This window comes from Pelophylax lessonae (assembly GCF_965119305.1).
Source record: "Pelophylax lessonae genome assembly, chromosome: 12".
Taxonomy (NCBI): Eukaryota; Metazoa; Chordata; class Amphibia; order Anura; family Ranidae; genus Pelophylax; species Pelophylax lessonae.
Window position 1 is genome coordinate 75,708,565 of NC_138779.1, and position 27,501 is coordinate 75,736,065.

Sequence of the window (27,501 nt, forward strand, 5' to 3'; positions counted from 1 at the left end):
GTGATCAGGTTGGAGTAAGAAAATCATTTTTCCAGAAGAACTGTGACAATGACACCTTGACCCAAAGAGAACTTGATAGAGATCTGCTAATCTATGCAGTGACACTGGAAGAATGGATGTGAGAAAGTGAAGCGGAGGCAAGTAAAAGGAAGTTCTATACATAGGTAAAAGGTCTGCTTTAAGGCAGGACACTGCTTTAATCACAGTGGAGGCAGACAATTTTTTTTGTGTTTTACAATGTCCTCTTGAAAGGGGTACAAGGCTAATAAGTGTTTAGGGTAAGCAAACAACTTGTCAGGGCAATTCCAATCTCTTTAGAGGAAGACTTGGAACAACAGGTGCACCAGGAAAGGTTGGGCAGTCTTAAAGGTTCTAAAGGGTCCAAGACTGGGAATAGCACTTGTAGAAGCAACAGGCTAATCCTGTAGTTTCAGAATGGTGTATACTGACACAATAAAAGCTGGAATGGTCTCCTTATTAGAGATTCTCTGCAACTGATGGCCCATAGGATGACAAGACCGCAAGCAGATCAAATACAGAATCTGTGGGAGAATGTGTGCGAGCTCACTTGTGGCACCTGCAGTCAGAGTCAACAAATAAGTGGGTGAACTGGGCCATAAAAATCTTGGCATGAATGTAGAAAAAACATTGGTGGAAAGGGCAGAGGCCTGGCTGGAGTCCAGGCTGAGCCTGCCATTCATCTCACTTTATGCACATGGGTCTGCTTCATGATGTGTGGCTTATGGATCTTGTCCTTTGACATTGCTGCAGCTTGGAGCTAGGGTGAGCTACCTGTCCCTGCCTGCACTCACAACGGTCTAGTTGGATTTTGCTTCTCTACCTAAGTGGCACCTAAATGTTATCTTTTTGGGTCACAAAGAGGGCAGAGGAACCATCTACAGTCAATGGAGCTAAGGAAGGGCCTTACAATAAATGTTAAAGCCTTAAATAAATGTTAAGGACAAGATTCCAGGCTGCAGAGATTAATCACATCAACAGGCGTACTGCAAGCAGCCCCTGAGCCATAATTAGAGTAAGAGGTGGAAGCACTCTGGGTGGCAGCAGGAACAGACTGTAGATTGAAATTCCACATGGTTTATTGCAAAGTAGGAGCAGCAGCGGTAGGATGCTTCCCCAATGATCTATAGTGGAAAAGCAAGCACAACACTCCAACCAGAGGATAACATCAGAACTCAGTCCAACAGCACTTCCAGGCTATCTGCACTATGTACAAAAGCCAGCATGCAGATGTCCACGCTGAATAGCTGCAATTCAGCTATTCTGGTGGAGAGACTAGCTCTAGGAGCAGCGTAAAGAACAGGAAAAAATCTTGAAGAAAAAAGATGCTACCAAAAATAGGTTAGTCTTTTTACACAGCAGAGCTCATAAAAAAAAAAAAAAACAGCCATCCTTGCGGAACACACACTAGCGAAAAATTGAGGCATGCTGGTTGTAGGAGGGGTTATCCTGGGCTGGCCTACAGTTTTTTTGTGTGCCATTCTTCTGTAGGCAGCACTATAACAAACGTTAAGGCCGGGTTCACACTGATGTTCCCGTGGGTTCGTGCCTGGGGTCCGGTGTGTGTGTCTGTTCACCATTTCAGGTCCAAATTTTTGCCTTTATTCACACCTGAAATGGAGCCAAATACACACAGGACCCTTTTCCAGTGTGCTCTGTGGCCACCCTGTAGCTTTGTAAGCCGACGCCATTGAGAGCCGGTCACACTCTCCTGTAATGCCAATTGGATGCGGGGAAACCTGCATCCAATTCACATCAGTGGGAACCCAGTGGACAAGAAAGACAAGTGGTTAGCACTTCTGTCTGATTGCACTAGGGTCAGCAGCACATGGCACAACCTACCTGGAGTTTGCATGTTCTCCCTGTGCCTGCGTGGGTTATCTTGTGGTACTGTTGTTTCCTCTCACACTCCATAATCATGCTGGTAAGTCAATTGGCTACTGTCTAAATTGGCCCTATTATATGGATGTGAGAGTTAGGGACCTTAGATTGTAGACTCCTTGAAGGCAGGAGGCAGGGACTGATGTGAATGTATAATATATATGTAAAGCACTGTGTAAATTGTCAGTGCTATATAACTACCTGTAAATAAAAAGGATTTTTTTTTTATCATAACCTGAGCTAGACAGGCAGTTAGAGATTAATGGTAATGTGGCTCCAGGTGGGTATACGGAATAATAAACCCCTGGGGGGGGGGGGATGAGGTTGATGTGATGAGAATAAAATTGCATTGCAGCAGGCTCCGTCAGTTCCCATCTATCAATTTCCTCACATTGGGAAGCAGGCCCACACGCTATATATAGAGATCTTTACTGCTACATTTTGTACTTGTCCCATTTGTAGGAGAGAGGCAAATGCTTCTATTCTGCACAAAGCAAGGGAACCTGCTAACCAGCAGTCTAATAGCAGATTTGCAAATAAGGCCTGGGAGGAAACTTGGACACCGCAGCAAATGTCATGCAGATAGCATACCTGCTAGGAAATGAACCCAGGACCCAAATGGTGCAATCAAAAAGGACTAGCCCCCTAGCCGCTATGCTGTCCATATTCATGGTATACATTCTAATGCTTATCATACAAGTAGTGATTTGTAGTCAAAAAAATAATGGCCAGAAACAAACGATCCATATCAATCTTCCATCCACAGTTTCAAACATTTCCTGGTTTTTGGAGTGAACAAATGATTAGGTGGAAATCAATTGTAAATGCCTTTCGACTGGCATTACAGTGGTTTCACTCAATTTTCAATGCAGTATTGAATGTCTGATCGCTGGGAAACTGGGTAATGATTGACACTGTTCCTGGCAGATTGCCATGAACCATTTAATTCCCTGTGCCTCTTTTTAATCAAAAGCTGATAAAGTTTCCAAATTGTTAAGTGTATGCCCAGCATTAGCGTCCAATACCATCACCAAGTCTAGTTTTTCACACCCCTGTATTGCAGAAGTGTAAAATCTGATAACTCACCTGTACCTTTACCACTATAAAATAAATCTAGTAGTTCAATTTCTAGTTAAAGAGGACATATAGTCTTCCACACCACGTATGCTTTCTTGTCTTAAAGTAGAATTAAAGGGAAAACTTTTTTTTCATAACCCTTGTCAGTTTCTCTCTTTGACATTTGTGTTGCACTGTGTAGAATTCCCTTTAATTACGGTCGCATTGCAATACCCACGACAGGAGGTAACCCCTAGTTGTCACCAGGGTCACCCAAACTAGTGCCCTAATTGAAAGATTTCCCCTCTACTCCTGTCTGGTGACAAGCCAAAATGTAAGATTTTGCCTTCACTTTCACATTCAGTGGTGATGGTGGAGGATGAATCGCCCTAAAAGGGGGCTCAGATAGCAATAATAACCAGGTGTTCTAATTCCTCTCCATTCTATCTAAAACCAAAAAGAAACCTTTGCCTTAAAGAGTAACTCCACTTTAGTGGGGGGAAAAAATTAGCAAATAAAGAAAAAACAATATAGCGTATACAATTGCAACACAAATCATATCGTCATTGAATGTTATTAAAAATGACCTTTCCTTTTCAATCTGCCGCTGTTGTACTTTCTGAAATTGCAATGCAATATGGCTACCTGGAGCTGTTCTATACACAGAATATGTACTGACCACACCCCAGAAACATAATTGGCTCGCCAATTTTCCCAGAAGTCTGCCTAAGATACAAGTCAGATTTCTGGCATCCCCTGCAACAAAAATGTCATTTTTGGTGAGATACTCCCAATAGGAACACGTCTAAAGGGAAGCAGACTCAGCAGATTTCCTCATTAGAGCCCTGCAGCTGCCACAGCCGATAGATAATTATGAAACCACTGCCATTTGACCCACTCAGCACAAAGGCAAAGAGGAACAAATAATAATTTCTTCAGAATAACAAAAAGTAGGAATCTGCAACAAAGTTTGTTAAAATCCTTGTAATGTACAGAGATCACCCAAAAGGGGAAAGTTTTTTCTCAACAAAAGTGGAGTTATGATTTAAGTAAGAATTTAAAACCGGCTCAGGCTGTATGAAATGGGATAAAATGATTGGTATTTTTCACGGTCTACATGATGACTTATTTTTACAAGATAATCCAATTCTTGACAAAATTATGTATGACATTAGTTACTATAAAACAAACAATTGCCTTTCAAACTTGTTTTTTGTTACCGATTCCTACAACTTTACTGTGGTCTAAAGCAATGGTCTCCAAACCGCTAGTCCGTTCTCATCCGATCCGATAGACGGATGGAAAAATAGGGTTTCCATCCATCCGAATTTCACGGATAGGATCAGAATCGAATAGCAGCGGGTGTCAGCGGAGATGTCTCCCCTGACATCCGCTGCCCCATAAGGATGCATAGAGCATCCGATCCGGTCCGCCTGAAAAACTGACAGGCGGATCAGATTGGATCGCTTGTGTGAAAGGGGCCTTAAGCTGGATACACTCTATCCAACTTTTGTGGTTAGATTTCCTTCAGATTTACATTTTCTATGTAGTGCAAGGGCCTGCCAGATTGCATACCAATTGAAAGTGTTTAGGTTTGACCTCATATTATATGGTTTTGGTAAGTCTAAAGGAAAAAGTCTTCAGAAAATCTTATAGTGTGTATGGCCCATTACTTTGTCTTTGTTTTTTCCAGCAAGACTGCTCAACATTTTATTAAACATCACACTATAAATCTGCTTGAAAATAAATCTCTTGATTACTACAGAAGTAAAATATGTTTGAAGAGATCTATATCACAGAAACCACAATAAAAAGTATATTGTAAACAACCTAATTTGCAAATACCATTCAAATCAAGACAAAATTCTACAATATTTTATATCATCCCCACCCTATTTCCCAAGCCCCTCCTATTCAAAAGTTTAGGAGCAGGCTAAGAAAACAAAGAGTGCTGATAATAGAAAATGTGTACAATTTAAAATACAGAGGCAAATCAACCAAATGACAAGCTATATACTTTAGAAGAAGAAATGTAAAAAAATAAAAATAAAAATCAATGATTCCTAAATGACTAATAAATATAAAGAATAGGATGCTGCTAATTTACCTTAACGTATATTCTGACAAACAATGCCACAAACTGTCACCAAGCTGTACTAATCTATGCTTCATAATGACACAGAGTGCCGAATGTGTACTTGGAAGCACTAGCTCCTTGCCACAACCACAGCAAACAGGAAAAGGCCAGTATAGGAAGCATGACATAGCACTCCTTAAAGTTTTACAGCTAAAATGTCACTCCACGACTCATAAGATTTTAGAATTACCAGGTTTAAAGGAGTTGTAAAGCTAGAAGGTTTTTTATCTTAATGCATTATATGCATTAGGATAAAAAAAACCTTCTGTGTGCAGCAGCCCCCCTAGACCCCCCCTAACACTTACCTGAGGTCCCTCTCTGTCCAGCGATGTCCACAAGTGTCTCAGCCATCCAAGATTCTCCTTCCTGATTGGCTGAGGCACAGAAAGCAGGAGCGCCATTGGCTGCCCAGCTGTCAAAGTCAGTCCGCCAATCAGGAGAGAGAGAGGTCAGAGCTCCGTGTCTGAATGGACACAAGGAGCTGTTACTCGGCTCGGGTGCCCCCATAACAAGCTGCTTGCTGTGGGGGCACTCAACAGTAGGGATGGGCCAGGATCACAGAAGAGTGACCCGAGAAGTAGAGGATCGGGGCTGCTCTGTGCAAATGCACTGCAACAGAGCAGGTAAGTATAACATGTTTGTTATATTTATAGGAAAACAAGAGACTTTACAATCATTTTAACCTTAAAATTTCTATGTACAGAAATGGGCCTTTTTATTCCAGTGGGAATGAGGCCTTGAATGTATGTAATGTATGTAATGGCAAGGGGTGGTGGGGTGTGCTTGAGGGTCTATTAATGCTGCATGCTGGGGGGAGCTACTTTTGCATGGCGGTCTATTTTTGATGGAAGAGATCTACTGTTAGCAGAGGGGGGTCTACTGCTAGCTGCTGGAGATTCTATTGATGTATTTCTTATCAATTATTGTGTTGTGAATTTGCATATGTGATTGTGATATGATGAGGATTGCATTATTGCTGACAGTGGTGTGCCAGTCATATTATTTATTCATTATAAATTAGACTTGCAAACTCAGCTTTATGGGTTATGTTAGGTTGTGCTAGAGCATACATGTGGAAAAAACAAGATTTTTGTAAGAGCTTACTGTAAAATCTTTTTCTCTGATGTCCATCGACACACACAGCCTCATCTCCATGAGCTGAGTGGGTTATGCTGCCACCTGCAGGAGTAGTCTAGGCAGTACATTAGTACAAAACTTTTAACATGTAAACGCCCACGGGGCTGTCCCTCCAGACATAACCATCACTGCCACAGCCCAGCACATCAGTTTAGTTGCAAGCAGTGAAGACAAAAGAACCATCCCCATACAGAGGGGTGGGTGCTGCCTCTGTGGATGGACATCAGAGAAAAATATTTTACAGTAAGATCTTACAAAAATTGTATTTTCTCTATCGTACATCGACAGACGCTGCCTCATCTCCATGAGCCATATGGGACATCCCAAAGCAGTATAGGCAAGAGGGGTGGGAAAAACGCAACCAGACAGTAACGTCAACTCCAAGAGGCTAAACCTAGCCAACCAGGCAACATGGAGCTCAACCAAACAACAGGAGCTCACCCAGATAAAAGACCCCTAATAGAATAAAAAAAAACATTCTCTTATGAAACAGCAGCCTGCAAAACCTTGTGGCCAAAAGAGGCATCCAAAGATGCCAAGAAATCCAACTTGTAAAATTTGGTAAAGGTGTGCACAGATGACCAAGTCGCTGCCTTACAAACTTGCACAACAGAGGCCTGATGGCAAAAAGGCCAAGAGGCACTCAGCGCTCTAGTAGAATGCACCTTCACAGGGAAAGGAGGAACCTGACCCTTGATTGAATAAGCCTGAACGAACGTCTGCCTGATCCATCTCGAAATGGTAGCAGAGGACGTATGCCAAACCTTTGCAAGGACAAAGAGAGTCCGACTACCTGAAGGGCTCAGTAACCGTCAGATAAACCCTTATAGCCCGAACCACACCCAGAGAGTGCAAGACAACTTCTTTGTGATATTTAGGCTTAGGACATAAAGGAAGGCAACACAATGTCGTCATTCAGGTGAAAATCTGACACCACCTTAGGAAGAAAGGACGGATTAGGTCAGAGGACCACTTTATCCCTGCGGACCCTCAAATAAAAAAAATTGAGACCGGAGTCCCAGCAGGAAACCTAGGTCCTACTCCTTCTCTAGGCAGAAACAAACTGATGTGCTGGGCTGTGGCAGTGGGGGTTATGCCTGGAGTAACAGCCCAGTGGGTGTGTACATTTTAACTGCCTAGACTACTGCTGCAGGTGGCAGCATAACCCACTCAGCTCATGGAGATGAGGCTGCATCCATTGATGGACGATAGAGAAATCAGGATTGATAAACTGAAACTTATAAAAGGAAAGTAAACATTTGTTACAGTGGTGCTGCCTCCTATCACCACCTCAAGTGTCCACCATAAGTCTCTCCACTCCTGGTAGAAAACATGCAAGCTCCCTGTCCAAATTCCACAGTGCATCCCTTGTGCGCGAGCAACCCATCAGCAGCACAGGCAGGACTATTGAAATTAGGCCTGTGAATTCAAAAGGCTCGGCAATATGTGCTTCCAAATCTATAGATTGTTAACAGGGCAACTTTAACCAGACAGTTGGCCCAGGTCACTACAGCTATGTCTGGACGTAAACGAGAAGCATGGAGTATGTAGTTTCTGTCCTTATTATGCATTCCAAGGCTTGGGTTTCAAATTTTTTCAGCAGTGTGCCTTGAAAGCGGACCTGGAAAAAGCATGGTCTGCTCATCTTGCAGCCCACCATGTAAAAACAAGTGAAAGCAATCAACCCCCCCCAGCTAGGAATCCTTCTGTAGGCACCAGTCAAGTCACTGGATTTCACCATGAGATCCCAAATCTCATAAAAAAGATATTCCAACACTGTGAAAGAGCACATTTTCACAAGCTTTCGGAGGCAGGCACCAGAAGCCAGAGTGTTATGTGAATATTTTTTTACATTTTTTTTTCTAATATTTTAATTGCTTTCACTAAGTTATTTTTACATCAGGCGTTGGGGAGCCTGCAGGTCTGCTTTATCAACCAAAGGCTTGACTGTTCCAGAGGAATACCAAGCTGCTGAAATATTAGGGCTGATTCTGTTACATGTTTTCCCATGATCTTTTGCTATTGCAAACAACTGATGTTGTGCAAGAGGCTAGCAAGTTCTTATAGACCTGACCATAATGCCTACTTTCAACAGCAAGCAAACAGTTAATGATGACACACCAGCTGCAAGTAGAACTTTGTCCTGCTGGTATATATTCAGCATCTCCCACCTGTTTCCTCTGCAGGCAGACACAGGAGAGAATCTCTCTTCCTTCTTCTTTTCACACTCAGGAAAGGTCCATTTATTCTCACTCGGCAGACTGTAACCATTTCCTGACCAAAAAAAACCCCAAGACCTGACAGCGCTTCCTGTGTGGTGGCAGAAGGCCAGCCGCTCTGTCTTTCTTCTCTAGGAAACGGGCTGACTTTGGTCAACGTCACCAGAGCACATTACGAAACTGCTCCGAGGCCAACACCAACTTTTGGATTTAAAGAAAGCAGGAATTATATTAAAGCCAAAAGGATTTTTCAGTTCATACTACGGTAGGGAGCATCAAAACAAAGTGTCAAAACCTTACAGTTTTATACCCAAGTAGAAAAGCCTATCCCCTGCCAGTATGCAGGTGTGAAGGACATGTAGAATAGGACACTTGCTCTCAGTGTGGAAGGAGCGGCCTCCCTGTGGAGTTCTGACATATACCCTACGGAGTCAGATCTCTGCATTCAGCAGGTAGCATAATCTATAGCAGGAGTCTCCAAATATTTTAAACAAAGGGCCAGTTTATTATCCTTGAGACTTTAGGAGGGCCGGATTGTGGCACGCAGGGGCAGTAAATGTCCCGGGCCCTGCATCAATGAGAATAAATATGGCCTCAGGTTTGGTGGTCAATAGGAGAAAGGAGCAGTGCCCCTATTAGTAAGGGGAATAGTATCCCATCATTGGTATCGGTGGAAGAATTAGAAGAATAGTGCCTCATATCAATGGGAGGAATAGTGCCCCGAGGGCCAGATAAAGACTAGCAAAGGGCCCCATCTGGCCCTCGGGCCGCAGTTTGGAGACCCCTGAACTATAGGTTTGACTTAGCAAGGGGCATATCCGATCTCAGCAGAGAGGCCACCGCTTCCATACAGAAAACAAGAGTCCCACTCTACACTATGTGGGCAGAGGAAAGGTTTTTCTACCCAGGCTATGGCCATTTTCTCAAGAAATAAACTTCAAGATTTTTAACAACTTTTGATTCAATGCACCTGAATATTTTTAGCAGATTTAGCCAGAAAGTTCAGTTTAGATTTAACATGTTAAATGTTATAATAGATGCTAGTGACTGGATTTAGATGTAATATAAGACTTTTAAATCTTTTTTTTTTTTTCCAGAACAAAAAACGTAAATTGTAGGCAAACAAATGTACAAACCATTGCATGCAGTAAAGCTGCACAAAACTGCAGACCTTGCAAATTTGAATTGCAGCCTTGACTGGTAAAACTCAGCAAGTTAAACAGCCTTTATTAATATTCTACATAATAGATTGGGGATCCTCAATGCTAAAATGATGGCCAATGCCTTTCCTAATTCTGACAAAGCAGAATAAGAAAGGGGTTAAGTGTTTACCATTCTACATCTGTGAGGAATTTGTGTCAGAATCTTGGTATGTAATCACCTTTTCACCTCCTCTGTACCTGGCATTCTTGTTGTCCCAAGCTGCAGAATGTCAATAATGTAGACATTTAGTCATTTCTATTTTGGTGTGGTGACAGGCTTCCCTCCAGAAAGAGGTCATGGGGTTCCCTGTGGGGGGTATGTAGCGTTCTATGAAGAAAGTCAGCATGGTTCCAGGAAGAGCTCCGGATAAACTAGGAAGGATGACTTTGAAGAGAAAATGGCTGCACAGCAGGATCTGCCCTAACAAATAAAGGACCAGTTTTTTTTTTTTTTTTAAACGAAGTCTCTAAGACTCTGAATTCTGTATACCAAATAATCAATAAAGGAATTCAATTAGAGCATTGTTACTAGTCCCTGTAGTCTGGAGTACTGTGCAGTGCTCTAAGGAAACTATAAGGTCCCATATTTATAACAAACACACATATGGCCCATTGCCGTTCTTATGGCCTAGTAGAAGTTCAACCAACATGCAATGTTTTTTTTTTCCTCAGTGCAGCCCAGCCTGCAAGAACACAAAACTGACCAAAGGTTATAGTTTTTATTTTATTTATTACAGGTACGTCAATTTACGCACACACTGCCTTCAAGGAGCTTACAATCTAAGGTCCCTAACTCACATTCATACATACAAATACTAGGACTAATTTAGACAGGAGCCAATCAACCTACCAGCATGTCTTTGGAGTGTGGGAGGAAACCAAAGAAGCCGGAGGAAACCCACACAGGCACAGAGAGAACAAGCAAACTCCAGGCAGGCAGTGTCATAGTTGGGATTAGAATTAGTCGGCGAACACCCAAATTTGCGGGGTGCTCGGCGGGATGTTCGCCTGCCAAGTGCCCCACAATGCACTACGCACTGCACAGTGCATTCTAAGCCCTGAACCATACCAAGCCACATGCCCTCAACATGGGGGCATGCCCCCCACCCCAAAGCACCTTGTCTCTAGGTTGATGGGGACAAGGGCCTCTTCTTCCCCACAACCCTGGGCTGTGAGTGTCTTTGGGCAGGCGGCTTATCAGAACCTAGAAAATCCCAGATCCTGCCCCCCGGCCCCCCCATGTGAATGAGTATGGGCTACCTAATTAGCAAAAAAGTGTCAAAAATACATTTAAAAATAAACACAGTTTTTGACAGTTTCTTCATTAAAAATAAAAAAAACTATGTCCCCCCATGTAAATCCTTCGTCAATCATGACGTCCGGACCAGAAAAAGTAAAAAGAAGAAAAAAAAATGCTCCAACAAAGGCTAACCATCATCGGTCAGTTCCTAAAAAAAGTAAGGGGTGGGGCCACCTGACGACAGCACCTGGTGGCACCGCCCCAATGTGACGTAACCGACCCAGCATGCACCGATCTGTGATGTCACACAGGGGCGGTGCCACAGGTGGCCCCTCCCCTTACCAATTTAAGAACTGTCAGATGGTGGTTTGCCTTTGTTGAAGCGTTTTTTTCCCCCTTTTTCTGGTCCGGACGTCATGATTGACGAAGGATTTACATCGGGGGACATTGTTTATTCATTTTTAATGAAGAAATTGTCAAAAACAGTTTTTTTTTAATGTATTTTTGACTTTAGCTGTATTTTTGGTATTTAACTGTATTTTTGGTTTTCGGATCTGGCGGTGGCGGCAGCGTCGTGATTGAAGATGGATCTACATCGGGGGACATTGTTTTATTTTTAATAAAGGAATTGTCAAAAACTGTGTGGTTTTATTTCTTTTTGACACTTTTTTGGTGAATGGGTAGGGGTTACTCACTCACATGGGGGGGATCTTGGCCAGATTCTGCCGAGCCCCCAGCCCGCATTGCAACTTTTGCAATGTTCAAGAGTTCTGGCGTGAACCAAACCAGGAGAAGGGGGGGGGGGCGTTGTGTTCGGACCATCTCTAGTTGGGATTTAAAGCTGCTACATATATGTTTACATACTTTATGTAATTCTTGCTGCTCCCTTATACAAAAAAATGATTAGTTAAACCCACAAGATTATTTTCTTTGCCACTACTATTCCTTTACACTGGCTCTTGAAATTTACAAATGCCGAGATTTAGAAATTGAATGAAAGGTTTAGCAATGGGATTTTTAAAGATAAATAGTGCATTTTATATATAACTATATAGACCAGACCAAAATGAGGGACAAAGGAGGAGGGAAAGAGGGACTTAGTTCCAAATCAGGGACAGTCCCTCGAAATCAATGACAGTTGGGAGCTATGCAAGTGAAGTGCAGAAAATTTTTTATCCAGAAAGTGCTGCCAAGTTTCCTATTGCCAATAGCATTTTATCAGTTCTGGGCAGCCATATCTGCAGGAAAACTTTCCTTAGAATCTTTGCTTTTCAAACATTCTGACTGTCTGGGTGCTATAGGTAAGAACAAATGTTCTTATTAGTACACTTTTCATACTTAAAGCATATTCAAAACCGAAAACCTAAAATGTATTATATTGCAGTATTGAAATGGTTTCTGCATTTGCTTTTCACACTTTTATTTTTACATTGTCATTATGTCCATGAAGCATTTCCAGTCCATTCATGTCTACACTCATTTCTCTATTGTATCAATGGTAGAAAAGATTGTTGTCACACAGATTGGAGCAAAAAAAAAAAAAATGTCTGCCTTTGTTCATCTTCATTGCATTGTGGACTGATGGGATTAGTAGTTTACACAATAGAGATAAGGTCCAGGCAGCGACAAAGACACTGCGCTTCAGGCAAGATCAAGAGGTATTTTCTGTACATGCGGAATATGTTTTTGCATGAAAAATGAAAATTAATGCAACTACCACACACAGTAATGAGGACTAGTATGCTGCAAAATATTAGTTTTTCAGGGGTTAAAAAAAAAAAAAACACAGATCATTTTAGATTCTTCCAATTTTATCTACTTGATACTGTCCATAATTTTATACATTTTTTTTTATTTGCTATTTCTTCAGGGAATTTTTTTGCAGCTCTGGGTTAGACTATATATAAGCAAATGGTGAATAAAACCTAAGTTCAGTCACTTTAAGAGCCTCTCCAGAGTACAGCACCATGCACACTGCTTGCTGACAAATGAAGAAATGACAGCCTGGAAAATGGCAGAGTAAATCCCTTCATTATCAGCTGCCATGAAGTCATTTATCAACATTATCCCTCACACTTCCTCAACAGCCCAGAAAAATGAAGGTTCTCCATGGTTCCTAGTCTTCTATTTCCTGATAATGCCTCAATTCCCTATGGATGAACAGCTTGGCAGCATAATCCATGCGTCCCGAGAGGCAGGTGATCAGCCAATAAGTAGTAAGATGTCATGAGGCAACTGGACAGCAAGAATGAGAATAAAACTGGGTATAAGTCTAGGGTAGATAATGACAAGACAGGTTTTCTCTAGAAATAAATGTCAGTGAATGCAAAAATATATATATATATATATATATATATATATATATATATATATATATATATATATATATACATATATACAGTATATGTTACATTTTATCAGTGTGAACTTTAAACTGTATCACCAAGACCATGAATATGTCATGCTATAGTCACCTCAGTGGAATAATAACTGCGATTTCTTTCTTTTGAGCACAAATTAGCCAATATTGTGAAGTCTGAGCATTCATTTTTTACTGAACCTTAAAGGAGTTGTAAAGTCAGAAGGTTTTTTATGCATTAAGATACAAAGCAGCCTCCCCAGCACCCCCTAATACCTGAGGTCCCTCCCTCTCTAGTGATGTCTAAGAGTCCCTCAGCCATCCTGGGACTCTCACTTCTGATTGGCTGAGACACAGCCGCAGCGCCATTGGCTCTCACGGCTGTCAATCCAAGTCCGTTAGTTAATCAGGAGAGAGAGAGGGGGCGGGGCCGAACGTCAGCTCTGTGCCTGAATGGACACAGGGAGCTGATGCTCGGATCGGGTGCCCCCATAGAAAGCTGCTTACTGGGGGGGGGGGGGGCACGCGACAGGAGGGAGGGGCCAGGAGCCGCAACAAGGAACCCGAGAAGAGGAGGATCCAGGCTGCTCTGTGCAAAACCAACTGCACAGAGGAGGTAAGCATAACATGTTTGTTATTTAAAGAGACTTTAAAATCACTTTAAATATACAATGGAAACTTAAAGTGTCAATAAACCTTCATCATAAAAGAACTATCAATAGATGCTGCATTACATGCTGTTCATACATACACTCAGTCACTATGACATTCGTTTTCTGCATTCTGCAAACAAAAAAAACAAACAATTGATCCTGCTGTTCCCTATCTCCCCTTCTGTCCAACTCCCCAATCCAACTAGGGATTTTGCAGAGAAGTGTTGGCAGCTCTTCACATGTGGGGTGTATACACAGTGGTAAAGGACAGCCCACTCCTTCACTACTCCTCCGTGCCCACTAAACTAACCAGCTAAACACAATGAGCTGGGATATTACATGTAGATTGATGGAGACTTCACTTCCCTCTTGCTCTAAGAAACAGGCTGGAGGGGCATGAAACAGCCTGTGAGTGACGGAATCCGCCCACATCATTTTATTGACAAAAAAAATAATAAAATATATATTCTTTTTTGCATATATGACCAGCAGCAGAAGCTTAGAAGCTAAGGCCAAAAGCATAAGATAAAAAAAGCCCAGACTTAATTTCACACAGAATGTTGGGTCATAAAAAGCCAACATGTTTCAGGAGTTTAAAGGGTCTCCCTTCATCAGGGCTCAGTATTGTTGAAGGAAGCGTAGACTGGTACGATTAGAGGGATTCTGAAGGGTACTTTGTATGAACCCTCCAGATGCTGGTTAAGCAGTTGTTAGGGAAAGAACACTACATTGCCCTGTTACTTTTCTGGTCAGTTATAGTCTATGATCTACCATAAACATTTCTAGGGCCCAACTACAAAAACTACATACAGACATTACATTTTGGTCAAAAAAAGGAAACACAATCCAACAACCAAAACATGTTCTTATAGATCTATGAAGAAAGAAAAGGGAATTGTTTTATACATCCTCCACCTGTTGCCCCATGATCTCAGGAGAAAAAAAAAAAGTAATGAAAAATGGAGCAAGTCTAACCCGGGAAAATAAATGATCTTCTTCAGAAAGTTCAGCCAGGGGGTGTCTGGCAAGGTCAACAACACTAACAAACCTACAATCCCTTCACTATCCAATTGTAACTGACTGGATCTGATGAAGTTGATCGAATGTCTATAGGAGGCTTACATGATTGAAAGGCAAAACTTTTGGTCAGCTGTTGGTTCATCCAAGAGATGTAAGGGATAAAATGGTGTCTGAATTGCAGACATTTCCCCCATACATGAAGTGCATAGCTAAGATGTCAACCTCTAGCTTCTTTAATTGGTTTAGCTATTCCTCGGTTCCCTTTATGTTTCAAGAGGCAGCAAAGTGGCAGCTCAGACACTTGAAGCTTCAGCTCGGGCAGATCATATTAATGCAGGGTGGGACTAAAGAGAGGAACAGCAAAAGGTTAAAGAGAAGGGGGCAGATGTGGCTGTAGCTCTAGTAAAGGCCATCTGTTCTGTCTGGCAGGGAAGACGGAGATCGAATGACATGTTGGCAGTGGCCCAGACCAAAAGGCTAGCCAGTGTCCATGTTACTGTGATACCCAGTGTCAGTCGTTAGCACAAGCATTCAGACTTCAACATAATCTTAGGATGTCTTCGACTCTCAAAGAGCTGCTGGTGTACCTTGTGTGACACTAGCATCACAGGACATTAATCTATATAAAATCATTTTTTCCATTAGCATAAAAAGGCAGCCCTACCATGCTAACGTGTCAACATCATTCATCTTCTGAATAATTACTCAGAAAGGCAGCATTTTGTTCCCTGAAAAGGACCCAGGCATTTAACTGGATAAGATCTAGTAGCATCACTAAGAAGTGAGGTACAATGTGCCATATGCCTCAATAATGTCCCTAGTCCCTAGTGCCTGAAGAGGCTAGATATTATTTCAGTACTCTAAATGGTTGCTTGCATTGTGTGCATGTTCTTACTAAGTTGATAATCTTGGCAATGGCTAAGCCTACAAAATGATTAGGAAGACTACAAAGACTTTATTTGTAGAAGGATGCTGCGTATGTCACGTGATAAAAATAAAATGTATATCTACACCCTAGGGAAAAAAATGACTTACTACATCTTACCAGTTCTTACATGTGGTATTTGCATTAGGCTGGCCATACAGATGGATTGAAATTTGTCTGGTTCAGCAAGGACCAGCCATAGTTCAATCCATCTATGGCTATTCCTGCTCAACAGATGTCAATCAAATGATCGACCTCTGTGGAATCCGAATGTTGTAAAAATTGTCGATCAGAAACTTAGAGCCAATCTGCTGCCGCTGATCATAGTATTCAGAGAGTATAGTGTCCAGCTGTCACTATACAATGGTACAGCAGGACAGGGGATTCCTCTATCCACATCGCATGTGCATGGGGGGGGTGGGGGGGGCAGGATCTGTTATTTTTTTTTGGCTCGGTCTGCTGGATGAAAGAAAAAAAATATTTCATGCACAGCCTTAATTTTCATTCTTTAGGCTTAGGTGATCACATTTTCTCACCATACTATATCTATAGAGGAACAACGTTAGGAGATAGAAGTGTATTAGGTCTACAGAACACCTCCCCTCTTCTCCACAACATCAGAGAGATATTTTCTGCAGTCCACAGTGATAGCTGGGAACAATGCTAACTAATATGAGTCAGCAGGGGCAGAGGGCACAGGAACTTATCAGGTTACATCATTTCTGGCTGGCTTGAGAGGCATTTTTTTGCATGGAAAGTGAAGACATATCTCCTTAATCACAGTGCTGTATTTTGGCCCAGGCCAACAAGGCTGAGGCCTAGGGCGGCACTTTGTAAGGGGGCAGCAAAAAAGCCACCCCCCTCCACCTGAGACTCTTTTGGCCACTGGTTGCGCAAGCCTCCTCTCCCACCTCTCTCTCCCACCCCCCTCCTCTCTCTCTCAGCCCTCCTTTGTCTCACCTCTCTCACACAACCCCCTCTCTCACCCCCCCTCACTTTCTCTCCCCCCCTCTCCCTCACTCCCTCCCTCATTCCCCCACCCCCCTCTCTCTCTCTCTCTCATCCCCCCTCTCTCTCCCTCCCTCATCCACCCCCTTCTCTCTCTCTCCCACCCTCTCTTACCCCCCATCCCTCGTGAGATCTCAGGGGTTCATGCTGGGACTTGGACTCCTTCAATTTAGGAAGGAGTGGGGCAAATTTACATAGGAGTCGGAAAGGAGGGGCGCCCAATTTTAGTCTTGCCTAGGGCAGCACAAAACCAAAATACACCATTGCTTAATCAGACATAGATGGCAAGAAAAAACTGACAGGGGTGTTTTTAACCATTCCTTACGCTTACAAATGTACCACTTTTACATGTAGTTATATATTAAACCCCACCATTTCCTGGCACTATGCCCTCTATTGCTTCCTAAATTTCTGCTTATTGACAGTTATATTACCACATGGACCAAGGCTTAATCTTCTTACATGTCAAGGCCCAATGTACAGCCTGGGCCTAGAATACAAAATGCTCCAAAAGGGACACAGAGATTGATATGAAGCCTAGCAGAGGTGCCCTGCAGACACCACAAGCATCTGAGCATCTTAAGGCAGCTACACATAGTGCCGCCAACTATAGTTGGCAACATTCTGATGACGGGGAAGGCTCCTTACTGTAAAAATACAGTATCACAGCGGGAGTGATTCCCCCATCCACATTGAATGTGTAGGTTGGGGAATCGGGTCAATTTTTTTCTTTTTCTCCATTCAACCTGCTGGTAGAAAAAACAATTCATATAGATTACTATATGGCCAGCTTTAGTCCACCAAATTGTTGGATGGTCTGAAGCCCCGTACACACGCACCAATTGTCGGCCGACCGTTCGGCCGTCTTTTGTCCGGTGCTGTCGTGTAGGTTGAAAAGTGCTAAAGACTGCACACGAATTTTGTCGGCCAACAACAGCCGACTGCAGAAGTGATGTCATGTGATGGTTAACTTTCCGTGTGTTTTTTCTTCTCTGAGCATGCCCAGTCTTGCTCATCTGCTTTTTGTCGGCCGAAATCTGTACTGACTGGTGAACAATCGGCCGTTCTATGTTGGCCTACAAAAATTTTATAGCCTGCACACCAGATTTTGTTCGGCCGAAAAGTCGCAGTCGGTTGTCGGAAGCATCATACTAACAAGCCGACAATCGGCCATTGGCCGAATATTTACGGCCGACAATCTGTACGTGTGTACCGCCCTTTACTGACCGGTGGTGAGGCACTGGTATTTGTTTTTTTTTTTTTGCAAGAAGGGAACGTAACTCTCCAAAAAGGTACATCAATAAAAACCTGGCTTATATTCTAGTCCATGCACCAGTCTATCTACAACTAAAAATAATGTGTCAAAGGTCAGGGCTACGTTTGCTAAAAAAATGTTTGTAACCTTAGAAAATAAAGTGTCACATGAACTTACACAGCTCTGTAGCATGGGATAAACTGATGAAACAATGGACTGGAGGCACAGGTAGCAGTGATCATTATACTTGGCTGAAAAAAAAAAAAAACTGTTTTTTCTTTTTTTTTTAAGTGCTTCCCATAAAGAGCAATAAACCTTACAATTTATTTTATTGTCTTTATCTGTCCATGTGGTCCAATTCCTAGTGGCCTAACGTACAAGGTCTGATAATGACAGAAGCATCTGCGGAGCCTGTAATACTGCTGAGGACACCCGTCATGTATCAAGCTGTGCCCCATGTTACACGTTATTCACTATATATGATATGTGCTTTCTAGCGACCTCATTACTCTTACGGTTATGACATCAGAATTTCTCCAAGGAGATTTGTATGGTTGTCATGGAGACACAGGATGCAGGCATCCCAACAGTGCAGGAAACATACCAGCGCAAAGAGGCCTAAATTTATTAGACAAAGAAATATAGGTTTTCCATTGACATACCATGAGAAACAAAAAATCCCTTTTTTACTTATTTATGCCTTAGACGTCCTGTTATTCAAGCATCAGAACTTTGCGTAGGGCAATTTAATATTTATTTCCACAAGCATGTGCTGATATACTGGGACAAAATCATTACAGTGACCTTCTCTACTCTATGGAAAAGTTGCAACAAATTTTAACAAAACTGATTGCACTTTTTTAAAAATGCAAATACTGCAATCGTTTATTACTACTCCATGAGAAACCGTAAAAAAATTAAGATACCCGCACTCTGTGACAGCAACATTAAAGCCAGCCTTGTTAGAGGATTCTGAATCACTGCATCCACCCAACAAGAACAATTTACTTGATAACTATCACAATGTGTGGTCTTGCATTGTGCGCTGCTGACTGCCAAGCTTCAACCCCAGAGGCAGTTACTACATTGCTTCACAAGTAGCTGAAACATGGGCTGAGCAACTTTAATCCACCGATAGGCAAGTCTTTGAAGTCAGATGAAAACACTGCCCTTAAAATGCTCCTGTCACCTAGAATGAGTTGAACCAATATTTCAAAGAACATTGGCAGATGTCTTTAGGATGTCACTCGTTCTTAGTAAATTGAGATTCTAGTGATCTCACAGGTTTGGAGTGTGTACACAAGTATTGGGATATCACAAAAAACTTTTTACTAAATGTGGACCAATACTCATAACTAAGACTGTGTTATCAGACTTGCTAAAACGGGCCTCTAAAAAGTAATAGAAAAGCTGAAATAACTTTATTGGAGAAAATGCTGCTTCAATTTCCAATCAGTGCTGTTACATGGCCTAGTTTCTTGGTTGTATGATCCCCACTAAAACGGAGGACCAGCCATTCCAAAATATTATCTTCTCATTCATGACAATATTCCTAGGCTTACATCTCCGCAAGATTGTTAACATGGTTTTATGCTAGCCTTAGTGTTTTTAAAATCACCGGTTCCTACAGATTTAAAGCTGGTACACATGGGCTGAATATCAGTCGGCTTTGGCCTGTTCAACATAAATTGGCTGACATTCGGTGGAAATGTACAGCAGCCTGGACGACAGAATCTGGTCTATCAAACACATATTGAAAGGGCATGCTGGAAAACCAGCATCTGATCGGTGCTTGCAGACAATGGCACTGATTAGTGTGTTCTGCTGGGGGGGGGGAGGCTTGAGGGGTAGTCCCCTAGGCTTCTTCATAGCAAGAGCTGTGAAAATGTGGAATAGATTCCCTCAAGAGCTGGTTATGTTCAGCTCCGTAGATTGCTTTAAGGCCCCTTTCACACTTGTGCGACCTAAAAGTTGCGCGATTTTACTGCAATTTTGACTGGACTTAAGCAATGCCTGTGTAATCTTGAGGTCTATGGACCTCAAAACGCATTAAAGTCGGACCAAAATAGTGCAGAGACTACTTTCAAGTCGTTGCAACTTGAAGTTGCACAGATATAAACGGTACTCATTGGAAATCATGTAGTAGGGCTTTTGCAGTCCCAAGTTGTGGGACAAGTCTTACAAGTGTGCCTCTTGGGGGATCAGGAAAGGATATTTTCCCCTGCTGGAGCAAACTGGATCATGCTTTGCTGGCCCTTTTTTTTCCCTGAGCATCGGACAGAATAGAAGAGTGCCAGAGGAAGGAATAAGGTAAGTATTAAACCTCATTCCTCTAACCCTAGACATAACAAGCATAAAATCCTTGCAGTGCAGGTGGGTTCCACTGCAAGAATCATTTTTTTACAACCCTAAAGTTCAGCTTTAAAAGGAGCATGAAATGTATCTCAGAGGGACATCACATGCAGGTCAAAGACACCTGTGAATGAACTTAGAACTTAGGCCCCTTTCACACGGGCTTTCTGCCTGTTTTTCCAGTGGACCTGATTGGATGTTCCATGCAGCCCATGGGGAAGCGGATGACAGCCGACATGTCACCGCTGACATGGGGAAGCGGATGTCAGCGGTGACATGTCGGCTGACACCCGCTGCTATTCCATCCGATCCTGTCCGTGAAATCCAGACAGTGAGTAACCCTATTTTCCATCCATCTGGAGGATCAGAGGAGATCGGATGAAAACGGACAGGCGGTCCATTTTTCATCCAATCTCCCCAAAGAGGAGAGCGGGGATCTGACAGGTCCGTCTATGCACAGTGAGAGGAGACCGACCTGTCATCCGCCTGCTCAGGGGGATCAGCAGATCTATACAGACGGATCAGCAGAGTCCGCCGGACGGAAAGCCTGTGTGAAAGGACCCTTCCTTTAATAGGGACCTTAGACTACAAGCTCCTTTGGGGCAGGGAGGGATGTGAATGGCTCAACATTCTCTGTAAGACACTGCAAGATATGCTGTCAAATGAATAGAGTAAAATAAATGGTTGTGGGGCAAATATGACTGATCTTTACTGGATATCTTTCAATGAATGCATTTGGCCTAGAAGGGATTCTGGACACCTGTAATCTTCCCTACATTTCCCTGTTTGGCATCGATACAGGGTGAATATCTCTCCTCTGAGCAGTATAAAACTACGCTCAGTGATAGTGAGTCCACAGAATTCAATGGGAATTCACAGAGAAAAGCCAAAGAGATAATTTGCTGGGACAAATAGCCAACTGCAAATTCCTAGCCAGACATAACTGCAACTCATTTTGCGGGTAGATTGAGGGAAGGTGGGAGGAATGGTGGGGGCAGTGCAGTCTGAGATAACCAGCAACTATACTAATGGCAAGATTTAATAAAAGGAGATTTGGCTGGGAAGCAATTAAATTACAGTCGAGTCTCACGAGGTGAAATCTCATGCAAATTTGAAATCATAACAGTGAACTCAATTAAATTTTTTTTTCTATTTAGTTTCAAGTGACTTTGATGTGATTTAATTACTGGGTTTTCACGACTCGGCCAATTCACCATTTAACAAATTTAACTGGGGAGATAGCACAGGGGGGACACGACTTTCAGAAAAAGGGTTAATATTTCTTGATAACAATTTTAATAAGGGTGAATTATCATAAGCTGAATGATGCAAGGCGAGAATATAAATCTTTACTGTGGAGATTTGCAGAAACTAAAAAAATTACTTTAGGATGATTAACCTATGACCTTGAAATATTAAAGTTGAAATCTAACCAAAACTTAATTTTTTTTTTAGTTCCTCTGCATTTTTGGCTGCCCATGGGGGGTCTACCTCCTACCCTTGGTCCTATTGGTCTGCTTACTTCATATATCCCTATAAAGATTCCCCAAAAGAGCTGGGGATACCAAATTCCTGGGGTCACCAACCCCCTAGTGGACACTCTGTAGGAACACCTAAATGGATGGAGCAGTCCACAGATGGGCACCAAAAAGTTCAGAGACCAAAAGGGCCCTGGCTGGCATTGTAGAATCAGCGGTTGGTTGATATCTCTGCCATGTCCATACTTTATAAAGAAAAAAAATATGTGTGGAGTTTCCTGTCCAAGAATCACTTTCAAGAAAAAGTAAAACATTTTAAAATATCAGCTGTGCGTAAAGTAAGTGCTTTTTACGTACCTAATCTACCAAATTTATGAAAACCGAGGCAAAAATGCAATTCTTGCACACAACAACCAATAAGATCTCATCATTCAAATTACAACAGGTCAACTGGTTGCAATGGATGACATTCAACTTTTTCAACAGTTTCCAGGAATCAGTCCCTGTACTGAAGATAAAATTAGCACAGAATAATGGGAACGAGTCATCCAATCACAGTCGCAGTGTCTCGGATCTGTAATGTGCATGCTTTTAAAACCTAAAAGATCAATGATGAGTGAGGAGACACTGGTTTGAACATCTAGCATTTAGAACAAAAATTGTATTTGCTGTCTTGCCTTTTTTATTTTAAGATTAAAATGTTCTTTTCACACTAACGTGTAAATCTCCTAACCCTTGCAGTCACACGTCCTTAAGCTCTCAGGTGTATGTCAAAGTGTCCAGCAGCCTTGCCGTCATAACCCTGTGTGAAGTGTGAATCATCTGGCTGGCGCCAGGGAGAATTGTGCCCCGATCATTGTTCAATAAATCTCTGGGGTCATCACTGTTATGCGGAAGACAACTAGGCTGTATCCAGAATAAAGAAACATGAGACAGAGGAGACGAACAAGACTAGGCCTGGGATGCACAGTAATAACAATAAATTCACAGGTAATTAGGAAATAGACTGGATGAAAGTGCCATTATTTTTCTCATACTCCTAATGCATTCAGACGGGGCTCAGCTATAAACATTAAAATAAACCTGTCACACTATTTAGACTTTTTTAAAGTCCTGCCTAAGAGAAAACTAGATAAGATGCCTATGTCGCCATTACCACGCTCCTCTGTTGGGTTGATTTACTAAAACTAGAGAGTGCAAAATCTTGAGCAGCTGTGAATGGTAGCCAATCAGCTTCTAACTGCCGCTTGTTCGGTTAGGCCCTTTTCACACGGGCTTTCCGATCAGGCCTGCCTGTCAGTTTTTCAAGTGGGCCTGATCGGATGCTTCATGTACCTCTATGAGGCAGTGGATGTCAGCGGAGACATGTCCGCTGACACCCGCTGCTCTCCGATCCGATCCTGTCCGTGAAATCCAGACAGATGAAAACCCTATTTTTCATTTGTCTGGAGGATCATGTTGGATCGGATGAAAACGAACAGGCTGCCCGTTCTCATCTGATCTTTCATTGAGGAGAGCGGAGCTCTGACATCTCTGTCTCCGCAAAGTAAGCAGAGACGGAGCTGTCATCCGCCTTCTCAGCGGGGATCTTCAGATCTATCCCCGCTGAGCAAAACGGAGTCCGTCGGGCGCACCGCTTGTGTGAAACGACCCTTAAGCTTTGACAAAAAGAAAACCTGGAAGCTGATTGTTTCTATTCAGAGCTGCACTCTCCAGTTTTAGTAAATCAGCACCTGTGTGTCTTCCTGACTCTGGGGTAAGGCCATTCCCCTATGTAGTGACATGTAGCCAATAAGGCCATTCTCACTGGACAGGGTAACATCAATTGGCAGTGCTTAGCCCTTAAGTCAGGCTGCTATTAACAAAGTAAAACTAATTTCAGAGGGACACATGCAAGGGGATAAATAAAGTTAACTCCGGGCATCTTGTAGTAGGTCTTTTAAATGTTTAAAATGGCTACCACCATGTTGTAAATCTACAACCAATGCATAGAGCACAGTGTTATAATAAACCAGTATAGTGGTCAGGGGCTCTGCAGTATGAATCTATTGTGCTCCCCTGTAAAGTTTAGACTGAACTCCGGGATAGTTTTTAATTTAGACCATTACACCTGCCCTTATGTATATTAAAACCTGTTTTTCTTATCTTACATCAATCTTGAGTAGAGTACCTTTGAAAAGTCGGTGACATCATCAATGTTAAAGAGAAACCACAGCTATGGCCAGACAACCAGAAGAGGAATCAATGAACTTTTTATGGCACTTCCTCTCACTGTACAGAATCTCTACTACAATTCCCATCATTAATGGTGATTGAAGCTATTAATGGGTGTGAATGTGGGTGGAATTGTGGCAGTGTTAGTGGGTGGGACAGACCAGGAGTCCTCACACTACAGCCAGTGGAAATAGAATTACATTGCAGCTGGTAAAACAGAGCTAAAGTTTAGTTGTTTAGTGACCAGTAGCCCAGGGATGCAGTAGGTAAAGTGGGCACCAGTCAAACACACAGGAAATTGGGGACACAATGCCCCTATTACGAAGGATAGAAGGAGTTTTTTTTTCAGTTGCTGCATCCTTAAATTAACAATGAATACTATATTTGCTAAAATTAACTTTCTAAAAATGCACAAAGCTTTCTGACTTGAGTTCAGATTTAAAGTATAACCAAACTTTTATTTTTGGCTAGAGAAGGGATTAGTGACAACCCGCCAATATATATTTTTCTATCTCTGTCACAATTTCCTTTCACTTTCTGTCCCGTAGACAAAAAAAAAAAAAAAAACTCTCCAAAATAAAAAAAAAATGCCCACTAAGACAGTCGTTAAAGGAGCAAGTGTCCCCATTGGAAGATGTCACATCTGGTATTCTGGTGGCAACCTGAAATAAAGGTTTCTCCCTCACTGTAGGGCCCAGACGATGGTGGGGATTAGTACAAATACCCTGCTAGGTGAATTTACTTAGAGGGGACACAAACAGTAACAAAAAAAATGACAGGGGTTTAACCCTCACCACTTTATCCAAAACTAAAATAAATAAAAAAAATGCCTTTGGACAATGCCCAATAAAGTATATGTGTCCTCTTTCCTTGTAAAACAATCCATTCAGTTTAAAATAGAAATGAAAGAGAAAACATGTGTTTGTGCTTCAAGCCTTAAAAATACCGTCTTTTTCTTTTCTTTTTTAAGTGAGTGATCAAATGACCTCTGTTCTAAGCTTCATAACGGGTTTGAAGACCAGTGTACTGCTGTTTCTCAACCCGCTCCTCTCCAATGGCTGTGCAGGGGGACATCAGAACCTGTTTCTCAACCCCCTCCTCTCCAATGGCTGTGCAGGGGGACATCAGAACAAGTCTGATCATTGGAGGACAGCCAGGCTGTGCTTCCATTGCAGTCAGAAAACTGAGCATGCTGGCATGGATGTGCTCTCCAAGCGTGGTGAGTTTGACAAAGAAATGCTTGCAGGATCACCAGGTATTTCACACAAAGTAAGCAATACAAAGAGAACATAATACGTTTTCACACAAGTACATAGCACAACATACACATACCAGGAATATGAAATGCTGGGGTAACATATTCTTTAACTGAGCTTGTACCACCTAACCAGTTGTCAGCTCATTCTTTGAGCTCAGCTCAGGTTTAATAGCAAACTGGTTTCTACTGATCCCCACTATTACTGAAACGCGCCGGATTTTTCACTGTACAGTAACATTCTACATGAATGGCCCCTGGGAGCTTTCCCTGGAGCTGAACCAGGCACGTTGAACTTGGAGGAAGCCCCGAGACAGACCAACACATTGGTAGGATTAGATCTAGCTGGCCTGGAAAGATTTTAGAATCCCCCAGAAAGGGTTAAAACCCTCATGCTCAATGCCCATGGAATTAGGAGTCCTTAAAAGAATACTTCAAAGACGATAAATACTATGTGTAACTTTTGTTATGCAGTTGTACAAAACTCATTTTTTTTTCATAACATCCATTCCAGGGTGGGTAAATCTGCATGCATAGAAATTAGGGATTGACCGATATAATTTTTTCAGGGTCAATACCAATTTTCCGGCCACCCTTCAGGCCAATAGCCGATATTAGGTGCCGAAATTATGCACATTTAGAGTTTTTATTTTTACACTGTCTTTTTATTTTTTGATCACTTTTATTAATGAATGACGTCAATGAAACCGGGTCAAAGGAGTGCAGAACAATCAGTAGGAGAGGTAGGGCCCAAAAAGTTTTAGCCATACTTTTCCTTTAATTCTGATGTTTATTCTGCAAATACATTGCCTTGCCTGGTGCCCACTTTTCCCCTTCTTCAATATGTAAATTGATTTTTATTTTTTTTTTAGACCGAGATACATCTCCACCATGTCTCTGTACTTCACTGGGCAATGCAGATAGGTCATGGCTGGTGAGAGGAGCTAGCAGGATGCTATACATAGCTTCATTAAAACCTCACAGCACTCTACCTCAGTACTCCTCTTAAGAGCCATTGGCTCAGATGCAAGTCGGCTTCTGGGAGGAGTTTTAAAAAAACCAAAATGCCTTGATGGATGTCAGTCTGGAGGAGTGGTTTTCCAAGGCAGGCTGCATTTGCATGCAGAGAGCCCTGGGTAAAATCCACATACGTTGCTGAACATCCATGATTTAAAGAGCTGAAATCCAGTGAATAAAAGGGATGGATTGGGAACAGTTACATGGTGGAGGAAAGCGCTAGATGACGCTGGATGTTCTCTAGCCAAGAAATAAAGCAGGTGCTATCTGATTTCCTGGGGCGTCCAATGCACACTGTGAGAAGACAAAAGTGTGCATAGAAACCAGAGTACACCATTTCAGTAGAGCAGAAGAGCCTGTATAATTGTGCAAGACTAAAGGGAAGACTGGAGTTCAGCTTTTATCTTTTACCTATAGATCCATGAATGTTATACATGCCTCTTTCATATAAACTAGCTTATATTTGAGGCTTATGGGTTCTTTACACCAAGCTATGGACTTCCCTGGAATTCACATAACATGGTTACAATATGGCAACTGTCAAAGAGACTTTGTGTGTGTGAAGCAGAAATCCTCCCGCCCTCAAAATTCTACAAGATTAGCAGAGCTGCGCTGCCCTGTCTCACACTGTGATGGGATCAGTGATAGCAGCAGGTGCTGTCCGAGAGGCATGAACAGATCCTGTTTCCATGAAAATGTTGCCAGCGTGAGGGAGGGATCAGCCAAAATGAGCCCACACATGATGTCTGTTCAAAGCCTCTACCCCAGGGGCACAGGGAGCTTCTTAAATGCAGTATCTCGTTAGGACATGTACCTTCTTTTCATGATACTGATGTGCAGATCTTCTTCCAGCTTTACAGTCTGGATCTCTCCATTCCCCTTAGGGCTCTCCTCACCCGTGGAAAAAATAGAACAGGGCTCCTTTTTAGGTATTCGACTAGGAGGAAGCGGGATGGTTCTTTTCTCTGCCAGACGACCCCGATTCTGAAATAAAAGGGGAAAAAGGTGACATTTTCCAGAAAAGCTCCTTTGTCAAAAAACAAAAACAAACACAAAAGTGCATTATAAATTAAAA

General features: G+C 42.3%; 1 protein-coding gene across 6 annotated transcripts in view; it reads right to left on the reverse strand.

Moving 5' to 3' along the window:
* Positions 1–27,501, reverse strand: part of SAMD11 (sterile alpha motif domain containing 11) — a 257,130-nt gene that overhangs the window by 139,479 nt on the left and 90,150 nt on the right. For all 6 annotated transcript variants that reach the window (XM_082274532.1, XM_082274531.1, XM_082274534.1 and 3 more), the window contains exon 3: positions 27,241–27,410. In XM_082274532.1, coding sequence (XP_082130658.1) covers positions 27,241–27,410 — 170 coding nt within the window. The remainder of the gene's footprint in view (positions 1–27,240; positions 27,411–27,501) is intronic.